General features: G+C 40.5%; 1 protein-coding gene and 1 long non-coding RNA gene across 3 annotated transcripts; one reads left to right on the top strand and one right to left on the bottom strand.

Annotated features, from left to right (window-relative positions):
• Positions 1 to 4,026: 4,026 nt before the first annotated feature.
• LOC103471051 (SH2 domain-containing protein 4A) lies at positions 4,027 to 16,387 on the bottom strand. 2 transcript variants are annotated; one of them, XM_008419840.2, is made up of 6 exons: positions 16,144 to 16,387; positions 13,171 to 13,520; positions 8,930 to 9,044; positions 8,628 to 8,739; positions 8,325 to 8,529; positions 4,027 to 6,792 (listed from the first exon to the last, which is right to left on the bottom strand). In XM_008419840.2, exons 2-6 carry the CDS (start codon positions 13,349 to 13,351, stop codon positions 6,629 to 6,631), a joined length of 777 nt encoding a protein of 258 aa, XP_008418062.1. In that variant the 5' UTR covers positions 13,352 to 13,520; positions 16,144 to 16,387; the 3' UTR covers positions 4,027 to 6,628. The 2 variants fall into 2 exon arrangements, with proteins under 2 accessions (XP_008418062.1, XP_008418061.1); XM_008419839.2 differs by lacking the exon at positions 16,144 to 16,387 and adding an exon at positions 15,974 to 16,125.
• Positions 4,913 to 11,588, top strand: LOC103471050 (uncharacterized). Its single transcript, XR_534573.2, has 5 exons — positions 4,913 to 5,002; positions 8,163 to 8,258; positions 11,048 to 11,194; positions 11,267 to 11,422; positions 11,494 to 11,588. It is a non-coding gene; the product is annotated as an uncharacterized LOC103471050 (long non-coding RNA).
• Positions 16,388 to 26,550: the final 10,163 nt, after the last annotated feature.

Below are 26,550 nucleotides of genomic sequence, written 5' to 3'. Positions count from 1 at the left end.
GCTGAAACATGGGGGAGAGAAAAAAAGATGAAAAGCAGGCCACAGGGGGAGAGAAAGAGAGAGAGAGGGGACACGCGGGGAGGAGTGCGGGGGGAGACGGACAGCAGGGGATGAAGATAACGCGGGCCCAAACAAAGAGACGGGGGTGGGGGGGTGAGGGGGGATGAGCGCGAGATCCGGGCCGGAACGCGGAGATGCCGGGGTAACGATAGACGCAGCGTCCGGAGCTCCGGTGTACGCCGTCACAAAAACCCCTGTGGAGCTTACATATGTTAGCAGCACTCTGGAGGGGTAAAACTCTTCTCTCTCTCTCTCTCTCTCTCTCTCTCTCTCTCTCTCTCTCTCTCTCTCTCTCTCTCTCTTTCACACACACTGCAGTGGAGCAACCTGCCAGCCCCAAGGCAACCTGCACTGCTGCTGGGCGGACCCTCACTCAGGAGCCAGTCCTTTGAAATGTTGGCCACAGCAGTTCGCTGAGACACTGTGTCTCATTGTGAACGGGTGTGTGTGTGTGTGTGTTTTCTCCTCCTCTGGTTGTATTCTCACTGCCTCACGGCAGCCGGCCTCTTCCGTCCGTTTGTGTGTTGTTGTTTTCGGTTTTATTCTTCGAGCTAACTCCTAACACACACAAAGGCCTTCTTACATCCCCACGAAAAAAAAGCTCTTGCTCATCTGCCCCTCAGGTGATATTTTGGTGACACAGAGGTCAAAGGGGTCTCTTGACCTTTGACACTTAAATCTGTTAAAGGTGGATACAGAATAAGCTGAAATCTCGAACAACACTGGGTCTGTCTAGTTTGGCTGCTTTCCGTAGCAGGAAAAAAAAGGGAGATAAACGTAAAAAAAAAAAAAGCGAGAAAGAGAGAGACACATTTATTCTTGGTGATGATGGGTACGCAGAAATCTGTTAATCTTTAGCCCGCTACTCATTTTTTTAAAAAGGCACGACGGTTCCAGGAAGTTAAAGCAAAGCGATAACACCTGCTGGCTGCAGGGATGTTTCATCATGGCTTGTCTGGAAGTCACCTCATGGTGTTGAGCTGACGTTTTCCCCTGCGTTACTAAGCAGGAACACTCTTTCACTACGCATTTCAACAACAGTTTGAACCTGGCGAGTTGTTTAACATAACTTTTTTAATAATCTGTTATAGGTACAGTTTTATCAATAATCTTCAACTGTTGAGCTAAATTAGCTGAGAAATGTAATGTTGTTAGCATTAAATTGCATTGAGGTAGTACATTGAAGAAAATATTAACACTAATTGTAGATAAAAACAAAAAGTTAATACTTAATTAGTTGTCTAATGAAACCCTTAAGTCAGAATGCAAACATAATGTCAGCTAGCAAGTATCTGTCAGCTCTTGGAAGCTAGCACAGTGTTAGCATGCTAACAGTGGGTAACTGGCATCGCAAACAATCTCAAGCTGTGATGTAAGACATGAGATGTGATGTGTTGTTGGCCAGCAGCAAAAGAAAAGTTAAGGAGAATCTAAATATGTGAAAATAATAACAAATCATATGTATTTTTTTTATTCTCAATTCAATTTACAAAATAATATTTTCCACTTTGACAGTTTAATTATGAAGCCAAAATTAAATTGTAAAAAAAAAAAGGTATTTAAGACAAAACTGAGCCCATTAACAGAACGCTAACTTGCTGCATTCATGCGCGTTAGCATGCTAACGGCTGCTAATTAGCACAACAGACAAACTTAACATGGGACTCAAACTTAAAGCTAACTTCAGCAGTGTCATTAATATACACCAGTTGAATGTAATCTACAAAAATCATAACATTTTACATTTCTGAAAAGTAATTCGATTTTTATCTCTTGTTAAGATGTTTATTGAAGGGCCTGCATGCCACAATTGCCAAAAGTCTATGAATTCTTGCAAGATTAATTTAGGTGAAGTTGTTTAATGATAGAGCTTATTTTTGACTAAATACAATTAAAAATCCTGGATTGACAGCAAGTCAAAACATTTCCCCTGTTATTAAAGACGCGCCAGAATAGACAGATTTCTACCTTGTTCAGTAAACAAGTCCAAAGTCCAGTTAATTAATAACATTGCCTGAAATAACGAGCTCCTAACTGCAGCATAGTGTCTGCATTCAAATCTTGAGATCTTAATGACATGGTCTCAATGACTGACAGAGTTCAGCAGCTACAGTAAAACGACAAGGACAAATTTGCACTATTTCCTTGACTGAGTTTTTTTTTTTTTTTTAACCCTCTTTTTAAGTCACTTAAGATGTTAAACGATATTTGAATAAATTATTCTGCAACCTGGGACCATTCAGTCACCTAATGGCTGATTACTAGTGATTTAATCTCCCTTTGTTGGCATGCTTTTCAAAGCTTCTGCCAGTTTCTGCTCTGCCGACTCTCTCTCTGTCTGTTTAACCCTCATTCGGTTCCCGCAACAACTGTCACAGCCGAGACACTCTCAAGGCCAATTACCGTGACTGGCTATATCATATTTGAATGAAGCAATTTCAGTTCAAATCTTTCACTCAACTGTTTATGGAATTTGCTCTTTAAAAAGCTGCATAAATTCTTTTATTAATCACTTATTGAAGAAGAGGAATATGCCGGGCTAAGTGAGGAAATGTCCCTAAATGTGACTTAAAAGTAGCTTTGCTAATCCTAAGTTATTATATTGTGTTACGAAGCATCCCGTACTCTTACGTGACAAAGATTTTTGTTAGACTAACACAAAGCAGTGGATAACTGTCAAGTTGAACGTAAAACTTTTTTTTTCCCAAAAGAAAAATCTCAAAAGTGTTTGTATTCAGCCTTCTTTGTCCCAACAGTGAAAATGACAGAATCTACCATTTATTTACCATTGAGCATTCAAAACAAAACAAAACAAAACAAAACAGCGCACATGTCCCTGAATACATCATTCACCTGGTGAAACACGGTGGTGGCAGCATCATGCTGTGGGGATGCTCTTCTTCAACAAGGAAAGGGATGCTGGAGGTGATCAATGTAGCTAAGAGGAAAATGAAACCCAAGAGGAAAGCCTGTTAGGGACTGCAAAAGAGTTGGGACAGTAGCGTAGCATGCTAACGACTCTTAGCATTAGAGCTAAAGCCACAATAGAATACTTTAGATCTAAAATCAATGAAAAAAGAGATGTGATCCTAGATGTGCGAAGCTGATGACGACAGTCCTCCACAGACTTTAGTCAGTAATATGATTATTATGTAAAAAAAAAAAAATATATAAGAAAGCCTGTCATTTTCCGAACCGAATCTGAGTGTAAAACAGTGACGTTTGTGGTTGTAATGTGACGGACTGTTTTCTTTTTTTTTTTTTTTTTTAAAAAGACCTTTTTCACAGTATTATAACATAAACAATGAACTTGTTCATAACATTAAATACTTTGCAATGACCACTCTTCTCTCCAACGTTAATTGTAGTTTCCCGACGTGTCGTCAACACGACCTCAGCCACCTGCTAGCCTCGGTTAGCATCCATGGACCCGAACCACCTACACCGGGCCGACTGCATTACAAGAAGTCGATAACGGGCACTTTCTGAGAGAACAAAGATGAAGCGACTCCTACAATGCTTTGCTGGGAAACCCAACACTGTCCTACTATATATAGCGGGGCTTTTCACACTGTGTGCATGACTGCTTGTGTTAAGTCACATGATTCAAGATATATGGGTGGATAGACACGCTCTCACACACACACACACGCACACACACGCGCACAGGCTGATGGCGTGGAGGAGGTGAGGGAATGCGGTGAGGTTTATTGAGTTGAGTGTGACGTTTTTCTTCCCGTGACCAGACTCTCATTTGCTCTGTCTCCCCAAGCGTCTCGGCCTCTGTCTCAGCCCAAACCACATGCTAATCAGCTCTCCGCGCCGTCCGTTTGATCTCCACCAGGCGCTTTTCTGATGCATCCCGCTGAATAGATAATCACTGTGCAAATCACCGATAAAACTCAGCTTCGTTGTTGTCGAATCTATCTAAAAAATTTTAATCTAAGAAGGAAAAAACGCACACCATAAATTCAACGTTTTATAATTTGTTCCTTTTTTTTCCACATAGACAACAGATAAATAGTACAAATACTTATGTTTGGGTATAATACAAAAAAAAAAAAAAAAAAACTGAAAAAGAAAAGTCAGCAGAGTCAGCATGAGCAGGGATTCAATTGGTGACCAAGTAAAGTGAACACATGACCCACAAGTTAGGTAGTAACTACATCTCAAACAAACCATAAAATACTAAGACTCTTGCTTCTGTTCTGTGTGGCTTCATGTTTTTCACAGCTTCTAATATCTGATGGACTGTGACGGTGTCCACCCTCAGGGTTCTGTTGGACTCTACAGAATTTACAAAACATGTTACGACAAAAATTACAAGAAGCAATTTATTTCTTGGATGATAGGAATTAAATTTTTCATTTTTTAAAACGTAAAATAAACAGAACTGTAGCTTCACCCTGTGGTACACCTGTTCGACCACCCCCAATTAGTTTCTTTGTTTGATTTTTAAATCTCACTACAAATTTTGAGGTTTCAGATAATTATAGTTTGTACGTGAAGTCGTGAGCTCTCTGGGGCACCCTGCTGGCTCGGAGGTGTCATGTCTCGCGCTTGCTGCAGCACATGATTACAGGTGTCTGACTCACAGCTGTATGACAGGTGGGTGTTCAGGATTAAAACAAAACGTTGCATCTTAATACATAGAGACTAGAGTTTCTTGTAAGACAAAAATCCTTCTCAGTGGATGACAACAAGCAGGTATCATGAGCTTAAACATTCAACAAGTTTTAAGGCAAACAGGTTTGCTTCTCTTTCTGAGCTCCTTTTTATTACCCCAGCACAACTGTTTCTTTGTTAATGATGCTGACGACTTAAACTGTGCTTGTGGTAGCCACACCTGAGACAAACACTGAAAATAGCTCAAGAATTCAAGAAGATGTGGAAGAGATCTGATCAGGCAGCACAAGCTTCAGGGTATCCTAGTGCAAAATATGTAAGTTTCCTCTTGTTTCACATATAGGCATCTTCAGGCATGTATTCCAGTCTATAAAGTCAACTTCATTGTGTTAAGGATTGTCCTGTTTTAACAATGCCAACATGCCTTTGTGCCTCCCAGACCCCACAGTATCACTTAGCCGCCGTTTAATGCTAGCGTTAGCATGCTAACATGTGACGATGGCTGAGCAAAATATGTAGGCTTCCTCTTATTTCACATATAGTCATCCTCAGGCATATATTCCAATCGATAATATCCACTTTATTATGGAAATTTTGTATAATTTTAACGACTGTCACATGCTTTTGTGCTTCCCAGGCCTTCTGTATTATTTAGCTAACACTTGATGCTAGCGTTAGCATGCTAACACTTCCAGAAAATCGCATTTTCCGTCATGGCGTCATAGCTTGCTAACATGTTGATTGGCTCACTAAACGACACCAGAAAGTGCAAATTTAAAGCTATAATATTTATTTGGGAATGTCAATATCTAAAGTGCTGCTGAAATTTTCCCCACTGAGCAAATTCAGAGAAATGGATATCCTATTGAAAGTTTTTTTCTTCTTTTTTTTTAAACGACCTTTTCTCTGAAAGTAAAATGTGGTTGAAAAGTTGAAGTTGAAACTTGTTACACATAAAGACATCTATTCTTTTATAATATGGTTGAAAAGATGCTTAGAGTTGATCAATCGGGCCAACGCATTGACATATTTTCTGGGCTAAATTCAGAAATTGACAGAGTAGCCAAACTCGTGTTGGCAGAGTCAGAAGATAGTGAGATTTAAGACAGTTTCTTGCTAACCTTGTATTAAACAACTTCCCTTGTGGCTGAGTAGCAGCTCAAACGTGAACCATTAAGCCATTTGCGATAGAGTATGAAATAAGAATCAGCAAAGAGGCGTTGCTGTCCAGAAACTGCTCAGTGGTTTTGTTCTAACAATTTCCACGAGTTCTTGAGCAATATATCTGGAGCCTCAAGGGCTCCTGACGAGCAGGTCAGTGCTTGTCAGCGAACGAGTGCAAGGGAGCGTTCCCATGTGAATGTTGAGATGTGTAATTAAATTGTCTAAAATCCCTTTAAGGATAAAGGTACTAGAGGTCCGTTTCACCGTGAGTCCATTTGTTTTATTTCATTCCCAGGATCCGCTGAAAAGAAAAAGTCCAGTGCTCATATGAACATGGATGAATATTTGTGACTGATTGATGCTTTTCGGTTTCCAACTTCGCCCTAGGTCATCCCAGTATAAAACCACTGTGTTTTTCCATTCAGCAGTGTGTCTGCGACCTGCGGACGTTTCCCCCCTCAGTGTCTGTATCGAGATCAGACTCTGCCAAAATATAAGAGTCTGAATTTCAGTTTCCCCCATTAAGTACACAGTCTCTCTCCCCTCCACAGACACTTCTTCATCTGCAGGTGGAAATTTTAAATTGGGTCTTGAAAAAGTTCAAAAAAGGACACTTGTCCTTTTTTTTTTTTTTTTTCTTTACGTTTTTTTGCAGTGTATTTATCCCCCACTTGGGTCCTCAAGCAGGAGTACAAATGAGCTGCGGCGTTTGCGTCAGCTCCCACTCCTCAGGGGTCGGGTGTGTTGACGTACGGCAGGGTGGAGACACAGCGGCTTCTTAATGGACCAGCGCCTTGCTGCTTTTCTGTAGATGAGCCGGTTTGACAGGAATAGGGGGTTTTTTGCAGGCGGGTGGTTTGCTGCAGGCATCGTCCGCAAACGCCTTCTTGAGATCAGCCACGCGACCTTCGTTTTCTGACGTCTCTCTGCGCCACCGAGTTTCTGAAGGAAAAAARAGAGAGAGAAAGATCAGAAGAGTTCCAGGAATTATTCCTCTGTTGGTTTTGACTAAGAAATTTCAGTTACAGTAGATGAGGAAGAACTGAGCAGAATAGTCATAACCCGGGTAGAGTTCAAATTTCAAACAAACCTCAATGTTTTCATAGGGTCTTATGCAATGGGCCAACATAAAGTGGTGTATAATTGTAAAGAGGAAGAAAATGATGTATGGTTTTCTATATTTTTAGCAAATAAAAATCAGCAAAGGGTGGCAAGTCTTTGTATTTAAGGTGCCCATTCTTTTTGGCAAAATAACTCAAACTCAAACTGACTGGCACAATTTTCAAGTCTTGCATCCGAATTTTTTTGGATTTTGGTCTAGACTTTAATTTGATATTCTACTGTAACTCTGGTTATATGTTTAGGGTACTATTGGAATGTGAACCTTCATTCCAGTGTCAATACTTTTGTAGCCTCTAAGCCAAAGACTGGTATATCCTTTATCGTCCACACCTTAATCGTCTGTAGCCTCATTAGCTTAAGCCTGGTTGTAACCAGCCCCTTGTTCTACGCTTTGCTTCGTAAAGAGCATCTGGGATATTAAATATTGAGAAACATCACTTCCTGGAGCTGTGGCCTCTGTTAAAGTTTTAAATGTTACCTAATCGCTAATGTTTGGTCGGGACGTATATAATGCGCCAGTTTGACGTTATGAAGCTTACCAGAAATTGCCTGCCCTATAAATAATCTTCCTCAGAGATCCAAATGAGGCAGCTGTGTTGGTCACACTTCAATATTTTGAAATGTGACCAACACGGACTGAACAGCATTGTTCACTTCCTCCGCTGTCATTGCTAAAACTACAGGCAGACTACAGTTTAGTAGTCGGCACAGAAAATTGACGTCATTGTTCACAACTTCAACATCTGCTGGCTGATTGGCCCGGTAGAAAAACTACAGGAGGAATCCAAATAAATGGGAAAAAGCCCAGATGGGCACTGAAGGAAGATTTGCGTGGGAAAGCAATGTCCAGGCGGCCTCGTCTGTCAATCAGGTTCCATATTGCCCTTCTAATGACCTAATTATTTGATATGGTTGTGATGACACTGAGACTCCTGCAGTAATGGGTTTCTTCTAGGGTTGACCTGTATTTAAATCAATGAATGTCTCACTGTTGGAATGGTGTGTTCAGGATGATGTGAAAGTTAGAATTTCCTTTAACCTGAGCACCTTCTTTCATATTATTTGAGTGACTTAGTGGCACTCTTCCTACATATAACTTTAGATTTCATTTTGCAGTGTTTTCATCCACACACATTCACTGTGTGTTGTGGCAACTTTATATGGACTAGAAGTGGTTGTTTTGTCAACAGATTCTCCCACCTGAGCACTGGGTCTTTCCAGTGACGAGCTATTTGGCAGTGGGATACCTTGAAGTTTGTAGCGACAAATGTGAAGATGTTGAAGAGGTATGTACACTTTAGCTAGGCGCTGCATATTTCAACTCCTACAGGCAGGAATCATCCTTCTCTCACCTCCGTCCTGTGGAGTGACTCTCTTTGCTTCTGACTGGTGGCTTCGTAGGAACAGGCTTCTGCGAAAATGCGGCCTGTAGACGAGGTTCAGCTCAATAACGTTCTCCGAGCTGCCGCAGCTGTCGTCGTCCTTTGGGTCCTCATCAGTGCTGCAGTCCGCCACCTCCTCCTCAGATGACTGGTTGATTGGTGAACCTGGATCCTCCTGCGTGTGATTGAGGATATGCTGATCAGAATCCAACGTGTTGGCCATTTTTGTATAACCCGCCTCACACATACAAACTCGCACAGAGGGGGACTCACATTAACATCTGTGAGAGGGAGCTTGGCGTCATCTTTGATGCTGAGCTGCTGGGCATCACTTCCTGGCAGCAGGTCCGCCGTCTGGATGCAGTTCCTGTTATCACTGAGGAGTCTGTAAGAGAAAGATATCCATTGTTGTTTCTGCAGACCTCCCAGCTTATGGATAAATATTTTGACCTCGCTGGTACCATTACAACTGTTAGCTTAGAATCACATTATTTTAGAAAGAAATTTCTTTTATTATTTTACATTTTTACTGTCTTATACGTTTATAGATGATTGGGGGAGTTGTCTATTTCTACCTGTTCATGTGGTTCTGCAGAACCTTGGAGGACCTAAATTCATCCACCTCTCCGATTATAGTCACGCTCACATCGCCGTCCCGGCTGAGGAGCCAGCTCACTTGTTTACTGGAAGCTACGAACAAAGAGACACAAACAAAAATTTAAAAAGTGGTTCATTTATTTGTTTTCCCCAAAATTGAAGACACTCAGCAGGGTTCTGCCTGAAGCAGACCTCTCAATAGCTGATTTCAGCCAGCAGGTGGTGCTGTTGCACAAGGATAAATTCAGTGAAACCGAGTATGACAAGACATTGTTTGGTCATCTTGGTGTTATTACGTATTTAATTTTATTCCTTGAGTTAATTGCCAGTTTTCTAATATAAAATGTAATACACAACAAAATTGAACCTGAGGTAGTAAAAAAAATAAACGGCAGATGGTGTTTCTTGAAGGCCTTTTTAAATGTTTCACTATTTTAAGTAAACAAAACATGCGTTACAATTTCCTTTTAAAAACTTTATAGATAAACATCTCAGTCACACCCTGGAGAAACAACAACGTCCAAATTTTCCCCTTATCGTGACGCAGTGTTTAAAAATACGCCACCCGTCACAATGACCGATAGCCCAGGTGTTTTCCATGACTGGATGAAGATGAAACAACCTGCCGTGACGTCACAGACGGGGGCGTGGCTTCAGAAATTCAAACCCAGAACGTAGCGCTGCGCCGTCTGCCAACCGAAACGCGGTTTGAAAGGCCACAAGGAGCGATATGTTATCATCAGGGACACATAAGCGACGGTCACATGAGCTCTGAACGCAGATTTCCAACAAAGGAGGCCGTGTTTCTCTCACCGGCCAGCACCGCCGCGCACAAGGGGGCATTGTGTGACGTCACTACAGGCATAAATCTGCGTGTACACACATCTATCCATGTTGGCAGCTGCAGTCATGTTACTCAGTTATATCAGTCAGATAGAGAGACAGAGAGGCCGTTTCCACTGCCTTTGTTACTATCAGCAGGAAAAATAGAATAGAGCTGAGTATTAAGAAAAAATAAAGAAATTACGAGAATAAGCTTGTATAAGAGTAAGAGAAGTTGTACAAGAATAAAGTTATGGTAGTAGTTATAGTTATTATTAGAATAATGTTGTAGTATTGCGAGAATTTAGTCACAATACTATTATTTTATATTGGCAATAATACCAGGATTAAAAAAAAGGTAAAAATGGCTTAAAATATACTACTTAAAAAAATTTAAAAAGTTTGTATTATTTGATGGTATTTCCAGAATAAAGTCACAATGTTGTGACTTTAATCTTGTAATAACATACTCTGGTAATACTACAACTTTGTTCTCGTATTATTTCAACTTTATATTCAAACAACTTCTGACTACTGTGTTTTCATTCTCATTATTCTCGTACGACTTCTCGTAATATTATTACTTTATCCTCAAAATATTCTGACTTTATTCTTGTATTTATCTTCCTGACAGTTTGGTATTTTCATTCAATACCTAGCGGAGAGATTGTAAAGTATCCAGAGTAATCTCAAATAATAATCTCATCTCTATAAACAACGGCGCACATCTGACAGGACACCAAACCCACGGTGAGACACGGCAGTGGCAGCATCATGACCTGAGACGCAACCATTAACGGCTCTAAAGATCAGTTTGGACCCCAATTTAATATCTAGTAAAAAGCAGAAGATGGAGAAAAAATTTTATTCCCCGCCCCCCTGCAAATTCATAACAGAAAAATACATCTTTGGCCTTTTTGAAGTAAAGGTAATGATTAAAGTTCATTTAAAATAATCTGAGGGACGGTGGACAAGGAGGTGTCATCGCAACATGATTTATCTGGAGAATTTCTTCTGGGTAGAGAATACAACCAACTCCAACAAAGGAAGATTAAACACTGAAATCGAGCAGTATTTTGTCTGTCAGTTATATTGTATGGGATGAATTCACCCATTAAATGTGATCAAAGTTTTTAAAATATTTATCAAGGTTACATTTTTTTAAAACACAAAATCGTGGATTTTTTTTACAGCGACCTAAACACCTTTTAGAACTAGTGACGGGAATAGGTTTAACAGTGTGTTGTTGTCTTCTGTCACCGTGCTGCCGCCAGCTCGCCACCAGGGGGTTTTCCTCAGCTCTCTCCTGACGCTCCACCTTGCAGATGTGTCAGCACACACCTGCAGATCATCTGATCAATTCCAGGAGTATAAGAGGAGCCTCCAGCCAACACTTCCACGCCAGAGTGTTGACCCTTGTGGTAACTGAGAGCCATTAGCAAGCCTTGTGTTGTGAAACGTTCTTGTTCTAAACTCACGTCTCCTCGTCTCAGGTTTGATCGAGCCCGGAAGCCGGATCAAGTCCGGAACCAGTCAAGCCCGCTAGCAAGGATCCGGATCTCCTCGCCCTGGGGGTCCTGACGCGGCGAGCATCATCAAGTCGGCTTCCCTCCCCCTCTGCTTCCCCGAACAGACATTCTTCGGAACCCGTAAGCCCAGCACGTTATTCTCCAAGCTCTGCCGGCCTCCTGTACTCACCTCTCTGGATCTGTCCTTTCAGAGCCCCAGCCCCGATGCTTCTGACCTGCCTGCTGTTCATGGTTTCTCCAGCTCGTACCCCATTATTTTGTTTGTAAATAAAACCCTTAATCTTCAGTTGTTCTGAGTGTTTTGCTGCATTTGGGTTCGGAACATTCCAAAACCATGACAGTGTCATAGTGTGACATTTATATGCCTAAATGAACACGTTGAAGCCCATCAGTAAAGACGTGTAAGTGGAGCATATCTTCTGCAATGCTAACACATACGCACACACACACTCAGTCTCCTCTCAGGTGACATGGCAGAGATTGGGTAAACAAAGATGGTAACTAGATATGTGGTCTGAAGCGTGGCGACTCCCGAAACCACAGGGTTTACTCAATCTTCTTCAGCTTTCAGCCCACACAGCATTTGAGCTGCCGGAGACAGAGGTTTTCAGTTACACAACACACACACACACACACACACACACACACACACACACACACACACACACACACACTGTAAGTACACTCCCTTTGTGCAGCTGAACTAGTTAAGATGACAGCGTCTTTGTAAGATAGATCAGCACTTCTAATGAAGGAGGGCTGGGTTTGATGACTAAAACACAGACTGAAAAAACCCAAACACTTAATTTGATTGGTAACCTTAGAGACACAACTCCTGCTTCATTACTTATGCACACTTTGAGTTTAGAAGATTACAGAATTAATTATTTGTAAAACAGCTTACAAATGTAAGCTCGTCGTCTTCACAGCACACCTATAGATTGCTTGTTGCACCCAAATATTATAAATAATATAGTTGGAGGAATTATAAAAACAGCTATTTTGTTGTCAGTGGTTACCCTCTGAACCCTAAAATGTCTTAAATAGTAACTAAGTTTGAAGTTAAATTGATGTATTTTTCAGCCATTTTTGGGCTATTGCAGCCTTTTTGCTAACTGTAGCTAGTTATTGCAGAGTGGCATCTCATAACGTAGCTACAGCTTAGACTGAAAAACTGAATAACAGCTGACAAAACATTGTTATTCAGACCAAACTAAGAAATAAACTAACTACAAGTATATATAAGTTCAGCAATATGTGTTCAAAGTCAAAACAGATTTACTTTTAGCTAGCTTAAAAATGTATAAAGCTTGCTGTCAGATTTTATTGAATTCAATAATTGAAGCATTTGTCATAAAGTGACTTTCTAAACATACTGTTTGGAGTATAACATGATTCATTGAAGGAAGGTCATTCTTTAAAGTAAGGACTTATCAGTTTAGTGAAAACACTTGGCTTCAAAAGAGCATTTATTTGGATGCTAACTCTCTTATTGTTAGTGGTGTATGTGGTGGATTGGCGATTATTTAACCTTTCATTAAAACTACATCTATGATGCATGTCAGTGTTTCAGTTTGGTGTCAAGATAAGCAGATGTGGGGTCTATGAAGTGCCTGATCTAAATTAAGCAGTTGCTTTCCTGAGTTTAAGAGAAAGACAACCATCTGTTGCTTTAAATTAGCGCCAACTTCTTCAAAGGTCTCAATCACAAAAACACCCAGCAAAAAATGTTGCTCCGCCTGTTAATGCCTCGTTCTTTTTGTATTACTGACAGTAACTCTTGCTCAGTATAGCTTACTGGAATTAAATCATGAGCTCTCCCCCTGCCAGTCTAACCGGTACGACATAAGGAGCGCTGTGCTCCATACCTTTCTTGGGCTTCGTGTTCCTGTTGGTTCTTCCTTCTCTCTCTTCCTTTTCCTCGCGCACTCTCCAGCGCCGTACCTGCTCCTCTCTCATCTTCAGAAACAGGACCCTCTTCTGCTCCTCGCTGAGGGCCTCCAGCACCTCGGGGTCCACCCACATCTCCTTAAGGATCTGAGCCAGCATCTCGACTCTCTGTCCGTCCCGCAGTCGCTTCTTCCTGAGTCGAGTTCCCTCGGAATCGGGGAAGGAAGAGGAGGAGGAAGAAGCGGTCTCCTTCGTCAGTTGTGTTTCTCTGGACGTGGAAGTCCGGAGTATCCGGATCGGTTTTGGCCGTCAAGACTTATCGCCTTTGCTGTGAATGTTGGAGAGACAGAGAGATTAGATCGGCTGCATTGTTCAGTCCCTCTCCATTCAATTGTGTTTTGGCTGGCAGGTCACAATGGGACCCAAGCAAATAATGTCCCCTCTGCCACACAAGTAAATGTGTGTGTGTAGCAGAGAATGCTGCTGGGTTTCTAAACACTGAAAGGCAAACAGGGGCAGGTTCAGTATGTCAACACACTCACGGGGTGGGGTGCTAATGACTCCACATTATCTGTGAGTAACAGACACTGAGACGAGAACCCTGTTCAATAATTMATTTCAACAGACATGCTTGGGTTTTTGCACCTTATCGACCCACGTGACGCCGCCGGCCCTCTCTTCCAGTCAGGAAGTCCACAAGCTGAAAAAAAAAATCCAGGAATTGCCCCTGACCTCTCTCTAGCTCTGTGTGTGTGTGTGTGTGTGTGTGTGTGTCTATGCATGTGTATGTGTGTGTCAATAAAGCCAGTCTCGGTCTTGCTCGCACTTTTAAAAAATACCCAACCAAAGAGCCAATAGGGTTCGAGTCTGTGGTAACTATTAACCAATCTACACCTGTGGGGGCAATATAGTTTCATAGTAAGAAAAAAAATCAAAGATGAAAAAATTGAGAGCTTATGAATTTGCCCATTTGTTTAAATGGGTAAAAAGTATTTATTTATTTTACAGTTGAATTTTTTCCGTGTAGAAACTCCCTATTTTCTGTGTCTGAAACTCTTCAGAGTTGATAAAGTCAGTTTGCCTCTCTAATAGTTTATATCCATATTTTGCACATGCACTTTGCAATTTCATCGCTTTCTGCTTCAATTTTATCCCCGTAAACAAATCATTTCAAGCCCATATACTAAAACCAATCCACATTAGGTAGCTATGCATTTTTTTTCTTTTTGATGAATTGTGGCAATAAATAGTCATAAAAGTCTCCCAGTCTAACACATAATTAAATTTATTATACATCATTTTCAGTAAACTTAGCATTACACCCCGTTCCCATTGATTATGGCTCCGATCCCGGGTCGGCCCCTGTTAACTCTCATGAAATACGACAGATTATGATCAAACCGAAACATGCCACTTCCTGCTGGTAAATGCTATTTACTGGAGTCATATAATCATATTTCATAACAGCAGACTAGAGGTCGAATGCAGGAAGGCGATCGTAAATCACTGATTGTCAAAGCCGATCTATTAACACGAACGTGGTTGGTGTGAAACGTCCCGCTGCGGAAAGGTGTTGGCTACGGAACAATAAAAGCTATTAAAATTATACATTTTCCAACTGTTTACAGCATTTCTGTGCACTGCCACCGAGCTGGCTTATACATTTTACTCAACCATTACAATAAAATAAATATTTTAAGACTATATATGTCTGTAAAAGTCTGCACAACATGCTCAAAATAGCAATTAGTAAACATCATAAACAGCTGTAATAATTCAATTATTCTAGCAACAGAAGGAATACACTGCAAAAACACAAAATCTTACCAACTATTTTCAGGCTAGTTTCTAGTGCAAATGTCTTAGTACACTTTAAATAAGACTAAACTATCTTGCAAGTAATTTTTCAACAAGATACAGGAGCTTGTTTTAAACAAATAATTCATGAAAATTAAAGGGAAAGTACTAATTTTAAGTTAAATAATCAGCTAGTGGAACAAGACATTTTTCCAGTATTATAAGTTACAATGTCTTATTCCACTGGCTGACTGTTTCACATGTAGCTAGTACATTTTCACTAATATTAATGAATTATTGACTTATAACAAGCCCCAATGTCTCACTAAAAAGTTACTTGTAACTTTTTAGTGAGACAAAAGTTACTAGTGAGACAAAAAGTTACTAGACTAAAACTAGATTTTAGTCTAGTTTCTACGTTTGCTGTAGAAACTAGACTAAAATCAGATGGCATGATTTTGTGTTTTTGCAGTGTAATAGCTGCTTCAAAGAAAAGCAGTCAGATTGCTTTGAAGTTTCATGTAAAATGTATTTATATCATTTCACTCCATGCCTAATCTCTATAAGCACTAAAACTGTATTATTTATGACCAAGACAATTTAAGGCTGCCTGATTTTAAAAGCAAACAACCGTTTTTGTATTTCGACTGTCATTTAAGCTAAAACATCCACCTGTGGCTCAGTGCTCACATGCTAATTAGTGCAGGAGATTCTTTTTTTTCCTCCTGCCTCTCTGGCTTGGAGGGGGACAGAAAAAGAAAGCCGGGGGAGAAGAACGGAAGGAGGGAGGAGAAGAGGGAGGTATATGTGTCCTGCATACAGAGGGGATAAACTTTGAAAAGTCCCTCAGTCTGAGCTAACAGTGGCCGTTTGAGAGCGGCGGAGGGGCGCGCGAGGCGAGCGGTAAATGAGCTGGGACGGACCGTGGAGCCGCCATGACACAACAAAAGAGACCGAGAAAGAGAGGAGGGAGAGCGGACTTACTCAGTGTCTGCCAGCCGGTAGCATCTCCTCGCTCCGCTCTGATTCCCGGTGCCTCTGCGGGTTGGGATAGATGGGTGTGTGTGACGTGAAAGAGCACGCCTCTCTCTCTGAGTGTGTGTGAAAAGCTGAGGTATGAAAGCTGAAGTTTTCTGGGCTGCATTTGTACTCACCGGGAGTGGGACGGACTGGCAGTCATCTTTTCTTCCTCCTCCTCCTCTTCCCTTCTCGCATCTCCAGCTTACGTCGTTGCAATGTTAGCTAGTAAATACTTACATTTACTCAACTTTTTGGAAAAGTGCACTTTTACGAGTAATTTTTACTACCTTTATTATCCGTTTTACTTTTGACTTGAGTAAATTCATAATGAAGTGTCACTATTCTTATTTGAGTAAAATTTGTTGTTTTCACCAAAAATTCCCCAGCCCCAGACATACAACTGCAGTTTTTGTTAGTTTCATAAGTTTTATATTTAAAAACAGTTATTTGGAATAATGTTTCTTTTGTCTAATTTTGTCATTTTATAAGTATTTTTATTTTGAACCCTTAAAATACAAACATTTCCACATAATTTATATTTTGGTGTGTCTGATTATGTAATTTTTAAATATTAAGTGACACTTGAGCAGCCTTTTTACTAAACACTTCTCTATTCTAAACTGAGTAACTTGAACGGCTATGTTTTACTTTTTCCTTCAGTAAAAATATGTTGAAGTTGTGCTACTCTTACTTGAGTATAATTTCTTGGGTACTCTACTCAACTCTGAGTGTTGCACAGAAAAAAGATAAGGAGATAAAATGATCAAATTGGCACATGACCCTCTGTAAAACACTTGTGTGTTTTATTGCTTCTAATATTTCCATGTGTCACACTGGGTCAGTAACTTTTCTCCCTGTAGAATCGGAGCAGAATCACTTCTTATTATTTCAAATCTGATCAAATTACATCTCCAACGCTTCACTTTTCTTTGATTTCCTTTGTTGTCTTCCTTGAGGGAAATCCTGCCAGAGTCAAAAACCGCCGATCACAACAACCCATGCGCAGGAAGGAAGCACGGCTGCCTGTCCTTAGGGATTTTTTCCCGTCAACAGGTTGTTGACACAGTTCTGGTACCGGCGGCCATTGTTTTGGGTTTGCTCTGCTGCTGCCAGATCTGACAAACCAAAGTGGATGGCGTGAATATCAGCCGCATACCTGAGGGTGATTAAAGCTATTCATAGCAAGACAAAGTCACATGTTCATAGCCAAGATGGTTGCTGCAATCTGTCGTTTAGTGTAAGACACAGATTGCATAATTGCAGGGAATTATATTTTTTTTCAGGGACTTTGGAAGGAGCCTTCAGCGTAATGTAGCAGACACAGCAAGCACTTAATCTGAAGGAAAAAAAAATCTGAAAATAAAGTCTTTGAAGCTTGAAATATGAAGATAAACACACAAGTTTTCTTGTCTTTCTCATTTTGAAGAGTGCCCACAGTAAATGGGTCTTTGAGTCATGTTATATTCGAACTTCAGGAAAACAGGAAGCTGTGGGATGCTTTAAAATGCAGAGGTGCACCCATCTTGTTTTCTTGCCAAATTCTGCTTTCTCTGATCTCTAAAATGCGACAGTGATGCATTTACTAACCAAAAGCAATGGGAGTTTTCACTTTTAATAGGAATTTGAATAACATTAATGGAAAAAAAAGAAGCTTCAACAACCTTTATCTTATAATAAATAGTAGAAGATGTGACTTTGGACAGAATAGGTAAACAAATACAGCTAATGTATAGTGTGTAAAAAAATGGACATTTCCTAAAAAATACTGACTTAAGCGATAGTGAATACATACATTTATTTATATAACATATTATATTTGAATGATATTTTTTATTGATCCAAATGAGCTTGGTTTATTGTGGATCTGTAAAGTTTGGATTTTGTTCAGTTTGATTTAATGCCACTGAGATAAGACATTACTTTATTCTAAGTCTCATGCAAATCTTTACCAAATGCATAGATAAATGTAGAGTATATTATGTTACAAAATATTAAAAAGATGCTCATTTTCCAGCTGCCTATATGAGTACATTTAAATTTTTTCAAGAAAATATTGACCTAGTGAAGCAAATTAAGTTTGCAAACTGGTATGTAAACGTTTTACGTTTGGATTCTGTAATTATTCATTGAAATGTGGGAAACGGCTGACATCATGAAACCGGCCATGCCAACACAACTAAAACAAATCCATCATGTGAGCTAACAAATAAAAAGAATGTTTTATTTAAATACATTTTCAAGGTTGCATTGTGGACAGTCTAATTTGGAGTACTTATTTCTACATTAGAGATGCTAGCTAAGCAAATTAGCTTTCTCGCTAATCTTTTTCTTCTTTCAGTGGGGTAAAGGAGTGAAATCACCAAATGTCCAGGAACATTCAGCCTGAACCTCCAATATGTTTGACATTTCGCAAAATGAAACCAAGCAGCTGCCGCCAGTAGATAGCAAAGAGTTTCCACCAAAACCAGTGTTTTCAGTGATACCAGACACCTGTTTGTTTACTGCTCAGTCCGCCACTAAGGGGGGGCAAGAACCTGGTGGTCAGGTCACGGATCTCGGACAGCAGGAATCTGTTACTTTTACTGAATAACACAGGTTTTTGTTTTTATCTGTATTTACACAGATTAGGTCTACTATAGTGTGATTTTTAATACTCTTCTAGGTGAGCCTTTAAAACTTTATGCGTGATTTCATTTATGAAATGCCACCAAAGTGATGTCATGCTTCTTTATTTTTCTTTACAACTTTCTTCCTTGGTATTAACATTTCCCGCAAAGACGTCACCTCCCATTCAATTGTCAAGTTAACTGAAAGTAAAAAAAAAAAATGCTAATGACGAACAAACAGCCGCGAAATGTTTTCCACCGTTCTGCTTCTGTCACACTCTTACCTTTCCGATACACCGGTATGAGAGGCACACCTTGGAAAAGTACCGACGTTTATCCCCATTTTGCGTCGGGAGCGTCTGAATTCAGTTGAAAAGAGAACAAAAACATGAAATAGTTGCGCCAACAGCGCCCTCTGCTGGAGGCAGGTAGGGTATAGCAGGTTATTTTGACATAAGGGTTTAGTAGTTTAATCAGTTGGCTTAAAACTCCTAAAAAATAAAACCACATCCATATCCATATATTTTCAACCTTAAAAATGGAAATTTTAATATTTATTTTTATGAATTACCAGGAACGTATTATATTGAATAGTAAGCTCCTGTAACAATATGTAATTTCTTACTATTATAAAATGTACAGAATAAAAACAAAATGTCAGCTGACTTAAGTAAAACGTACTTTCCTGCAGCTACATTTTTTGACAGTAAAACAATTATCTGAACATAATTTTTCATAATTTTCAGTCTTTGAACTAATAGTAGCAATAAATAAGCTTTTGGCATTATTGTAGGATTTTAATCCATTTTTATTGGCTGAGATGATGCCGTTTGTTTGAAAGTGTTGGTTTTACACACTTTAAGCATAAGGCACACATTTTCAAAAGAGTAGCATAATACTTTCACCATGCTTAGCAGTTGGATACATTTTCTTTCTATTAATATCCTCATTATAACTAATTCAAACATATTTCTGGACACTGCAGCCAATTAGTCAAATCAGTCTCCTCTAACCATAACAACTTCTCTCTGAATGCATTTGAGGAACGTTAGAAACTTGTTTTTTATACTTGGTTCAAGCTTTTTGTTCTGTAATCCTTCCATCCTGAAAGAAACAACAGTACAAATGAATAACAGTACAGTGCTAGAATGATGACATGAATGATTCCTTTGAACTTTACTTTGAATCCATCAAATTAGATGTGATGCTATGAAAGCCTTGATTAAAGCTTGTTCCACCCAGTCATCTGCTTGACCCACATCATCCATCAGCATTTTTTTTGTGCTTTTGTACTACCATATTTTCCGCACTATAAGGCGCACCTAAAAACCTTTACTTTCCTCAAAAGCCGACAGTGCGCCTTATAATCCAGGCGCACCTAGACAACAAGTCTAGCAACTACGGTAAGCAGCCGCCGACTTCCTTTTTGCCCGTAGAAGAAGAATTGCGCGGTGCATGCTGGGGTAGTTGTCAGATCGCTGGTTTGTAATCTATTAATAAAGTTTGACTGACCTATCTACCTACCATTTAGAATCAGGTCGTCTACAGGTCATTTAGCACCACATTCTCCACAAACATGCTGTGCACGAACGGAGAAGGGTGACCATCTTCCGCCCATGCCACGGCCCAGTGGAAGGCTCTCCTCGTCGACTGGAATTGGACTGTTTTGTTGACATTCCCTTTAGTGCAGCTCCATCTAGTGGATGAATAACGTAACTCCAGCCTCTACTGTAGCGTCTATTCTATGCGCCTTATAATGCGTTGGACCTTATATATGAAAAAAAGTTTTAAAATAGGCCATTCATTGATGGTGCGCCATATATATATATATATATGTGTGTGTGTATGAAATTTTAAATGACATTTTAAATGTATGCCTGATAAAAGAAAGGGATGCAGTACTTTGCTACACTATCACTTGATAAACAGGTCAGGAAAAAGGTAATTAAGAAAAMAATATGGAGGGAGAAGGAAGTAGTTCAGTTATGCTAGCTTGACTTTGACAACCTTAACATGTAGATGTGGTGAGGAATTCTGTTTCAGTTCAGTTAGAAAATAAAAGGCGACTTAAACACCAACTCTGGTAGATCATCAGTACAGCAGGTGTTTAATGAGCTAATAGCTGCAGTAGCTAATCTACCACATTGGTCACTTATTAATAATCGCAAAATAAACATCAAGCCATAAAAACATAAGACTGTAATGGACTGGATATTCAGATTTTTTTTTTGTGGGGATATTATTAGTACTACTATTATTGTTAAAAACCAAACACAATAACTCTGTGTTTGTTTACAATATGTAACTGAAGGAGCTGGTTTTTTCCAGGCTAGTGGGACACAACAGATAGAAATTGATCTTAAGTATGTGTGCATCGCATCTTTGTCAATGACCCTTGAGACACTGAACAACAAAAACCTCCAGCAACCGTGGTAACTGTGGCCTTTAGACAGTAGAAATAGATGCCAGAGAACATTGTTGTGGTTTGTTTTGAGTTTTAGCTGAAATTGTGATTTGTGGGATTTCTAACCATTTCAGAAAAACATTTGTTCTGATTCTGGTGCAACGTATAAAAGAAAAAAAGACAAGCAGCACAATACTTACTTCAAGATATTTATTGTTTCATCACTGTCATCTTTTGAGTTTTCACCTCACAGAGCAGCTCTAACCCAGGGTTCCTCCATTCAGCTCCTTCAGACTAGCCAGCAGCAACCACCAAACAGCTGGTGGAACTGTGCAACTACTGAGTTCATTATAGGAGCTACTTCTCAGAGCAACATTGGTAAAACGTTGTTAAAGTTAATAAAGGAGCCATGTGGGAAAGACTTCCTAAAGGCGGAGCTTCAGAAAGACCAGGAGCTTCTTAAAGAGACAGAAGCCCAATTTCAAGGCGCTAAATTACAAAGTCAAAATATATTTTAAGTCATATTTGATATTTGTAGCATTTTCATAACAACTGGAGGTGATATAGTCACTTGAATGTGCTATAAAATGGCACTATGTGCCTGGAAAACACATAACATTGTCCTCTACTAAACCTAATGGGAGTGGAGAGGCAATAACAAACAACCTGCAGGTCTTTTTTGTTTTTATAAACCAGACTGCTGCTAGCAGGTTAATGAGGTCAGATTTTTTTTAAACCCGTTTTTACAGTGTGATGTATGTAAAAAAAAAAAAAAGAGAGAAAAAAAAAAGCCACACATGGCATAAAAAAACACCTCTGTGACCTTTCACCCCAGTAAGATTGAACATTCACTTCTCTGCAAGAAAACCCTGATGAATAATAAACAGCTAAAGCATAAAGCTAAAGCATACTAAAGCTGTCGTTACAGGATGCAAATCTCACGCGTTTCATCTGCGACAAGCCGCGTACGATAAGTCTCCAGTGACGTCGGCGGTACACGCAAAGCATTCTTTGTTAACCTTGATATTAACGGCGGGCGTCATGTTCCTGCAGACCAGGATCACGGCCCGTCTGATCCTCTACTGGCATTCCCCAGCTCTCTCTCTTCTTCTCTCTCGCCCCTCAGCTTCCTCATGTTTAATGCATGTGCTGTAATACAGCCGGCTTTATGAAAAGGATAAGCATTTGTATACACACGAGAGATGGACGTGGTTAAATGGAACATAAAGAAATATCCAGAAAGGATCCAGGGCCAGGATAAACGGAGCCGAGCCAAGTCCTCCATCATTTAACACCCGGCCACGATGGTGTGTTTTCAGAACAACTTGGGTATAGTCACAGGTGGCGTTTTATGTAGAAATTTACCGTAAAGCTGATTTTTACGTATGTTCCTGAATGTAATCCGCCAGATGCTGGCACAGTTGTGCAGAATTTAAGAGGAGAAAAATGATGTAGGATTCTTCGTTTGGTGTAAGGATCTGCTTCGATTTAATCTGTTATAAATCCCACTGTTTGTAAATGCACCACAAGTCTAGAGCAAATTTCCAGAAAACTACAAACCTGCAGAAACACTGATTTCCTTTAAGTCTAGACTCTACTCCCCTCTTGTTTAGAGTTGCCTTTGGTATGCAATACTGATTATTACTTATAAGTTAGTTTTTATTTTTTGTTTTTTTCTTAGTTAAGATATTTGTGCTTAAAGACTAAACCAAAAATACTTGGTGAGATTTTGTGTGTTTTTGCAGTGCGGATGGAAATTTGCCCTCATCCGCCACTGAAGCCGTTCAGACGATGGGCTTGTGCGTGCCAAAGTGACACTGATCCAACTCCTGATGCCAGCTGTAAATGAGGACTTCACTATTCAGACATATTCTCCCCAAAATCAGAGAATGTATGAGCACACAGAAAACACACTCCTACACTGCAAAAGCACAAAATCTTACCAAGTATCTCTGCTCTAATTTCAAGTTCTTATAAAGCTTGAAATGAGACAAAACTAACTTAGAAATAACTTTTCAACAAGATATAAAAGATTAAGTCAGTAATTTTTTAATAGTTATTAAAAATGTAGTAGTTCCACAAAGATTATTTTATAGTATAAGTGAAGCAGTCTAATATTAAACAATTATTGACTTAAGCTTCTCTGTCTTGCTTAAAAGTTACTTGTAAGTTACTTTTGTCTTCTTTCAAGTGTTCTAAGTTATTTCCACTAGAAACTCAACCAGAAACACCTGGTAGGACTTTGTGCTTTAGCAGCGTGCCATGAGGTGGTTCCACTGGATTCCTTAAAACTCACGTCTGTTAATAAACAAGCCGCCGTTGTGAAAGTTTTCAGCTCTTCAGGAGAGCTGCGGTCCTGTGGGTGAAGCATGTTATTGTGGGCTCCTTGTTTACAGCCTGGCGCGCGGCGGTGGCCGCGGTGGCCCGCTTCACCCTCAATGTGCTGACCAGCAGGCCCAGCAGATTCCCGATCTGCACAAACACAGACACATGCCACATTTTGCCATCATGTTGTCAAGGTCACATGTGTTTTCTTTTTTCCCCTTGTTTCCCACACACACACACACACACACACACACACACACACACACACACACACACACACACACACACACACACACACACACACACACACACGCACACAGATGCAGCCTCTCTGTAAGCAGGAGCTGAAAGAGCTTCACGGTTTCTGTCCTGACTCTGGCGGCTGCGTCTCCCGGTGGATCTGTCTTTGCAATGAGTAGAAACGTATCAGCTGTTTCATGCTTATAATGATCCAAACGAAAGGCGCGCTCGTATGGTAGTGTGTGTGTTTTTCTGTTACACACACGTCACCAGTGCTGACATCCTGCCCCCCTCCTCCCCTCCTCACAGGGAGTAATGAATGCTGATGAGGTTAGTGGGAGGCAATGGAGTCGGACACAAAGGCAGCTAAATGATGATGTCCAACGTGAAGGTGGGCTCGAGGTTTCGCCTCGTTTTCTTCCCTTTGAAGCCGTCACATAAATCTCATTGTACAAGGCCATCATGCCATCACCAGCTACTGAATGGCTGCTAAACACACACACGCACACCCCACTTTTCCCCAAGAGAGCATTTCTGAGAACACAGCAATGCTCCCGTCAATTGTTCTGTGACATTCACAAACACGTTGTTATCCTAATAGACCCTTTTTTTTTAAGTCTTCTTTTGGACAGAAAGAAATGCCTGCAGTAGATCCGTAGATCCTCCATGTCGGTTGTGGCTTGTTCTGCTGCACCAGTCAGACTGGGGTCTGGGCCGTTTGGCAGCACCCTGGGCTCTTTGGTCGCATCAGCGTTGGTATTTGTCCAGCTGTGGCAGAGTGAGGCTTTACACCGAAGTGGAATCAAAAAAATAATACATTTGTTTGGTCATTTTTCCACAAAATTAATCTGGAAAGTGTGGCGTGCTCTTATATTTTGCATTCTCAAATTCCCCTGTCGAGTCAGAGATGCACCAATCTGATATTAATATCGGCATCTATCCCGATATTGAAAACAATTCTGTGTAAGGTATTGGTGACAATAAGCGCAAATCTATTCAGATCTGATTGATTATTTTTACATTATGCTTAGAATCCCTAACTTCACTTTCTGAACTGTCTGAAGGAAAATTTGTTGCAGTTTATTTTTTACATTTGAACAGCCAACTTATTGTTTTTGTCAGTTTCAGTTTCCTTGTTATTTGTTTTACATCGGCTCTTACGCTCCTGATTGCACTGACTAGACAAATTAAAGTTGTTTTTCCATGTTTGACCAAGCTTATGAAGCTATTGGTGTGTTAAAGTGTGACGTACTGGTGCAGAGTTATCAAATACACTTGTAATCTAGTATATTTATGTCTGTGTTCAAAACAAGAAACATTCCAAGTCTCTTCAGCACAGTGCTTCTGAAGCAGAGTAGAATCGGCCAATGCTAAACCTCCGATATCAGTATCAGAAGGGAAATAAAAAATCTAACGCTAAAAATTAGTTTTCTTGGGTTCCTTGAGACTTTAAGCGCAAATCATCTTCAAGCACATCATGACTTCTGCAAAAACAAGAAACAACTTTGAAGAAAAGCAACTTCTAAGGATGCTGCCTTGAGACCCTGGGTTGAAAACGGCTCTTTTTGCTTCTGTTTATGTTACGCACTTAAATGCATGTGGACACTTTTTACTTTTATCGTGTATAAAGGATGTCGGCGTGTTTTATATGCACTCAGGCTGTTATTGCTGTGAAGTTCGGGGATGAAAATCCCATGTACACATGCTCTCTATGATCTGTGTGTGTGTGTGTGTGTGCACGCATGTGGGAGTGTGTCTGCGTGTGTGTGTGTGTGCTCCCCCAGCTGTCCCATACAGCTCCCCGTCGTTCAGCCTGCAGACTATGAGGGAACCGGAGCTGTAAACTCTTCTGATCAATACTTGTTTGGAAGATTTCTCTGTTTGAATCCACTCAGCTGCGCAGCACTGTCTCATTGTGTGTGTGTGTGTGTGTGTGTGTGTGTGTGTGTGTGTGTGTGTGTGTGTGTGGACATTTCAGAGCCTGATTAAGAGCCAATGAGAGAGCACCGTTTGTATCTGTATCTTTTTAATGAGTTTTGCATGTAAGCATGTGCAAAGGAATGCTAGCTGTGGGATGAAACTTAACACACACGCACACGCATGTAGATAGAGAGTCAGGAGGTATAGAAGCGAAACACACACTATCAGTCTCGTCTGCCACCTCCCCCTTGCTTTGTTTGTACATGCGGTGTTATTACTTCACTATATTGATTCATGCCCTCCAAAACCTGCATTAAATTTTTTATAAACAAACACACAGACCTCACACGACTGCAAAATTACACACACACACACACACACACACACACGCACACACACACACACACACACACACACGCACACACACACACACACACACACACATTAAAAAAACAAAGATGCATGTATGCATCCGGCGCTTGCATATGCATATTCTGCCAATGCACATTAACGTACTTATGTGCACCATTACAGGAGACCACCCCTCTTCCCGACGAAGCAGAACACAAGCTGTTTGCTTTTCTTCTTTTTTTTTTCTTTTTCCCCCCTCATCCACCGGTTATCTCCTCCTCCTCCTCCCTCCATTGTCACATCAGGGATTTGCAGCGTTCCCAACACGTTGCCTCCATCAGGGCCCCGGCAGATGTCACTTAGCCGCAGACGCATCTCTTCATTTCTCCCCGTATCCATCCCTCTGCCTCTCCTGGGACGCAGACAGGGTGGAGGGGAGGAGGAGGTGGAGGAGGACGGAGGTGGGGGTGGAGAGGCAGCAGCGACTGGGAGTGTCTGACTAAAAGAAAAAAAAAACAGAAAAAAGGGGGATGGGAGTTGGAAGGTTAATGAATTAGTAATTAGGATTGACATTGCATCTTCAATGGGTTTCCAATAAAACTGCTGGTCAGTCTGAACTCCCTTTGTCATCTTCAGAAGGCTACGCTCCTCCTCCTCCTCTACTTCATCTTTCTCCTTGGATAACCCTCCCTCCT

This window comes from Poecilia reticulata, linkage group LG10, assembly GCF_000633615.1.
Source record: "Poecilia reticulata strain Guanapo linkage group LG10, Guppy_female_1.0+MT, whole genome shotgun sequence".
Taxonomy (NCBI): domain Eukaryota; kingdom Metazoa; phylum Chordata; class Actinopteri; order Cyprinodontiformes; family Poeciliidae; genus Poecilia; species Poecilia reticulata.
The sequence above is the reverse complement of the archived record's forward strand: the minus strand, read 5'-3'. Positions and strand labels throughout refer to the sequence as shown.

Coding starts and splice junctions, on each gene's coding strand:
- LOC103471051 (XM_008419840.2), bottom strand. CDS start 13,351: ATGCTGGCTCAGATCCTTAAGGAGATGTGGGTGGACCCCGAGGTGCTG. Junction 8,740..8,929: donor CTGCAGAACCACATGAACAG/GTAGAAATAGAC, acceptor TTTCTCTTACAG/ACTCCTCAGTGATAACAGGA. Junction 6,793..8,324: donor AGTCACTCCACAGGACGGAG/GTGAGAGAAGGA, acceptor TTTTTCCTTCAG/AAACTCGGTGGCGCAGAGAG.